The 2,378-nt window shown below is 42.9% G+C and overlaps 1 protein-coding gene across 1 annotated transcript in view; it reads right to left on the bottom strand.

Annotated features, from left to right (window-relative positions):
• zdhhc3b (zDHHC palmitoyltransferase 3b) overlaps nt 1-2,128 on the bottom strand; it is a gene marked incomplete in the record, with an annotated part of 8,924 nt that extends 6,796 nt beyond the window's left edge. Inside the window, 2 exon segments of the mRNA XM_014013109.1 lie at nt 395-726; nt 1,733-2,128. Coding sequence (XP_013868563.1) covers nt 395-697 — 303 coding nt within the window.
• Between the last annotated feature and the right edge of the window lie 250 nt (nt 2,129-2,378).

Here is a 2,378-nt window from a genome sequence, read left to right as displayed (position 1 = left end):
TAAGTAAGTAAGTAAGTAAGTAAGTAAGTAAGTAAGTAAGTAAGTAAGTAAGTAAGTAAATAAGTAAGTTTGTCCTTTGACATGATTCAAAACCTCAATATGAAGCGTTAGAAAGAAAACTTTGATGCTGAACCCTCCTGCTGCCCGTGAGTCAAAATGACCCCATTTAAAAACTGAGGTCTCGTGGATCACTTTGACCCAAGGGCAGCAGAATCCTAACACATTTACACATTTCTCATACATTTTAAAATGTTGTAATGCTTTGAACACAAAAGGAAGCCCAAGCCAGGAGCCATTTACCCGCTTCCTCTTAAAAAGAGTGACTGAATTTGCGCTTAAATAAAAATATATATATTTTATTTTAATCAAAGGTTTAATTAGGAATATGTCTGACCGGGTCTGTGCACATGGCCTTGGCGTGAGAGGCCAGAGCGAGGAAGGCGAGGCCGTTGAAGATCACGCCGTTGAAAAGGCTGTAGACCAGGTTTTTGGCCGGCAGCAGCATCACGAACACCACCACGAACTCGGCGTAGAAGACCAGGAGCCAGGTGATGATGCCGCACGCGATGCCGCAGCCGTCGCGGATGAACCACATGGCGTCCGGGCCGCTGCGGGGCGGGGGCGGGGCGCAGTGCTCGGGCTTCAGGTAGCCGGGCTGCCGCTCGATGTCTCTGCTGCGGTGCGCCGGGCTCTTCATCCTACACCGCCCGKGGCTCTGACCGCATACTGCGAGGAGGGGAGAGAGAACGGATCGAAGAGTTAGAAACACGTTACATTTCCCACAAATAAACCAGCAATTATTTCCGGAGAAATCCAGATCCTGAGCTGTGAGCTCAGGGATGTTTGCTGTGGTCAGGGAGTGTAGTTTCCATGGGGTGTGCTTGGTTTAAATGTTTGCATATTTTAAAACAACATCCATGATTATACCAGACACATAGTTAAACAGCAGGAAATTACAAAAGGAGTTTTTGTTAGTATTTGTTACAGCAAATATGAGTATAATAGTTTAATTAAGCTTAAAAACGCTCAGTACATGAAGCGATTTCTGGCAAACGTAGACAGCAATCCACTAAAATGTCCTGATGCATTTCAGTGATCCAGGTAGAAAAAAAAATCAAAAAGGAAGAAAAAACAATAAGTAGGTCTTCTGGACGGGTTCATCTTTAGTGAAACGTTTCGTCTCTCCTCCAAGAGACTTCTTCAGTCTGATGAGTTTCAGGTGAACTCAGCCTTTTAAGCTCCACCTCCACATGGTGGACAAACAGGTTAGTCACATGTAAAAGAGGGCTCTCACCAGAGTTTCAGAGAAACTGAGACGTTTATTCTCTAAACATGACGTCCCAGTGGCGTTCAAACCCAAAACACGTTACGACAAAGATTAGTTCACCCCAAAGACCCAGTTCCCTGGAACAAACAGAGTAATATAGTACAGTATATGAATAGTANTTTTTTTATTTTTGAAAGTAATGAATGTTAGGTAGGACTTTGAATATAATTTACGTTTCAGTAAGCCTGTTTTACAGTTAAAACTTATTTTAGGATGACAATAAAAGTCTAAATACAGATCTGTGGTTACATTTAATTGATTTTCATGATGTGTTTACATAAAATTAGCTCTACCAGGAAGTTGAGTGGCAGAATGAGCAGCATAGGACATCTGGATTACAGCTGCAAAATTATAATAAAAAAAATATGCGATTTTTTTTTAAAGTGTAACTGTTTAACAGCTCACCTCTCAGTCTCCGTATAGAGTCGACAAATCTTGAAGTTCACGTAGCTCCAAGCCTTTTGAGGGTTATTAAAACAGACGAAGCTGAGGTCCACCGGTCCGTGCCGCCACGGTGTTCGTGTTAGCTCGACCCGGCTAACCTCGCTGATACCCGGGGAGCTGTTCACGCTCTTACCGCTGCCTCGGTTTCGACGAGGTGTTAATTTGTTAATTCGTTTGAAGAGACAACCTCGAAACAGGCTATTGTTTCGGTGAGTCAAGTCTGATAATATCTAAATCCTAAAATAGCTCTTGTGGGAAGGAAGACAACTGAACGGTCTGGTCCATCCAACCAGGAAGTGTCGTTCGCTTCTCTGGTCCCTTTACGGGCGTGTTTGCCCTGAGTACGGTCTGTCAGGTAGTTCGTGACGACAGACAAGAAAAAAATGGGCGGTACACTGTTCTTGACTTATAAGTTTGGAAACTAAAGTGAGGAAAGCTTTCTTTTGTGCTAGCATGTATGATAAATATCTGTTCAAAATAAAGACACCAAAATGAGCAAAAACAACAAAATACAACACAATTTTTAAAACTCTCACAGCCATATGACCATGGCTCTGAGAGAGAGACAGAGAGAGAGAGAGAGAGAGAGAGAGAGAGAGAGAGAGAG

Source organism: Austrofundulus limnaeus, unplaced genomic scaffold (genome assembly GCF_001266775.1).
Source record: "Austrofundulus limnaeus strain Quisiro unplaced genomic scaffold, Austrofundulus_limnaeus-1.0 Scaffold98, whole genome shotgun sequence".
NCBI classification, from domain to species: domain Eukaryota; kingdom Metazoa; phylum Chordata; class Actinopteri; order Cyprinodontiformes; family Rivulidae; genus Austrofundulus; species Austrofundulus limnaeus.
The sequence above is the reverse complement of the archived record's forward strand: the minus strand, read 5'-3'. Positions and strand labels throughout refer to the sequence as shown.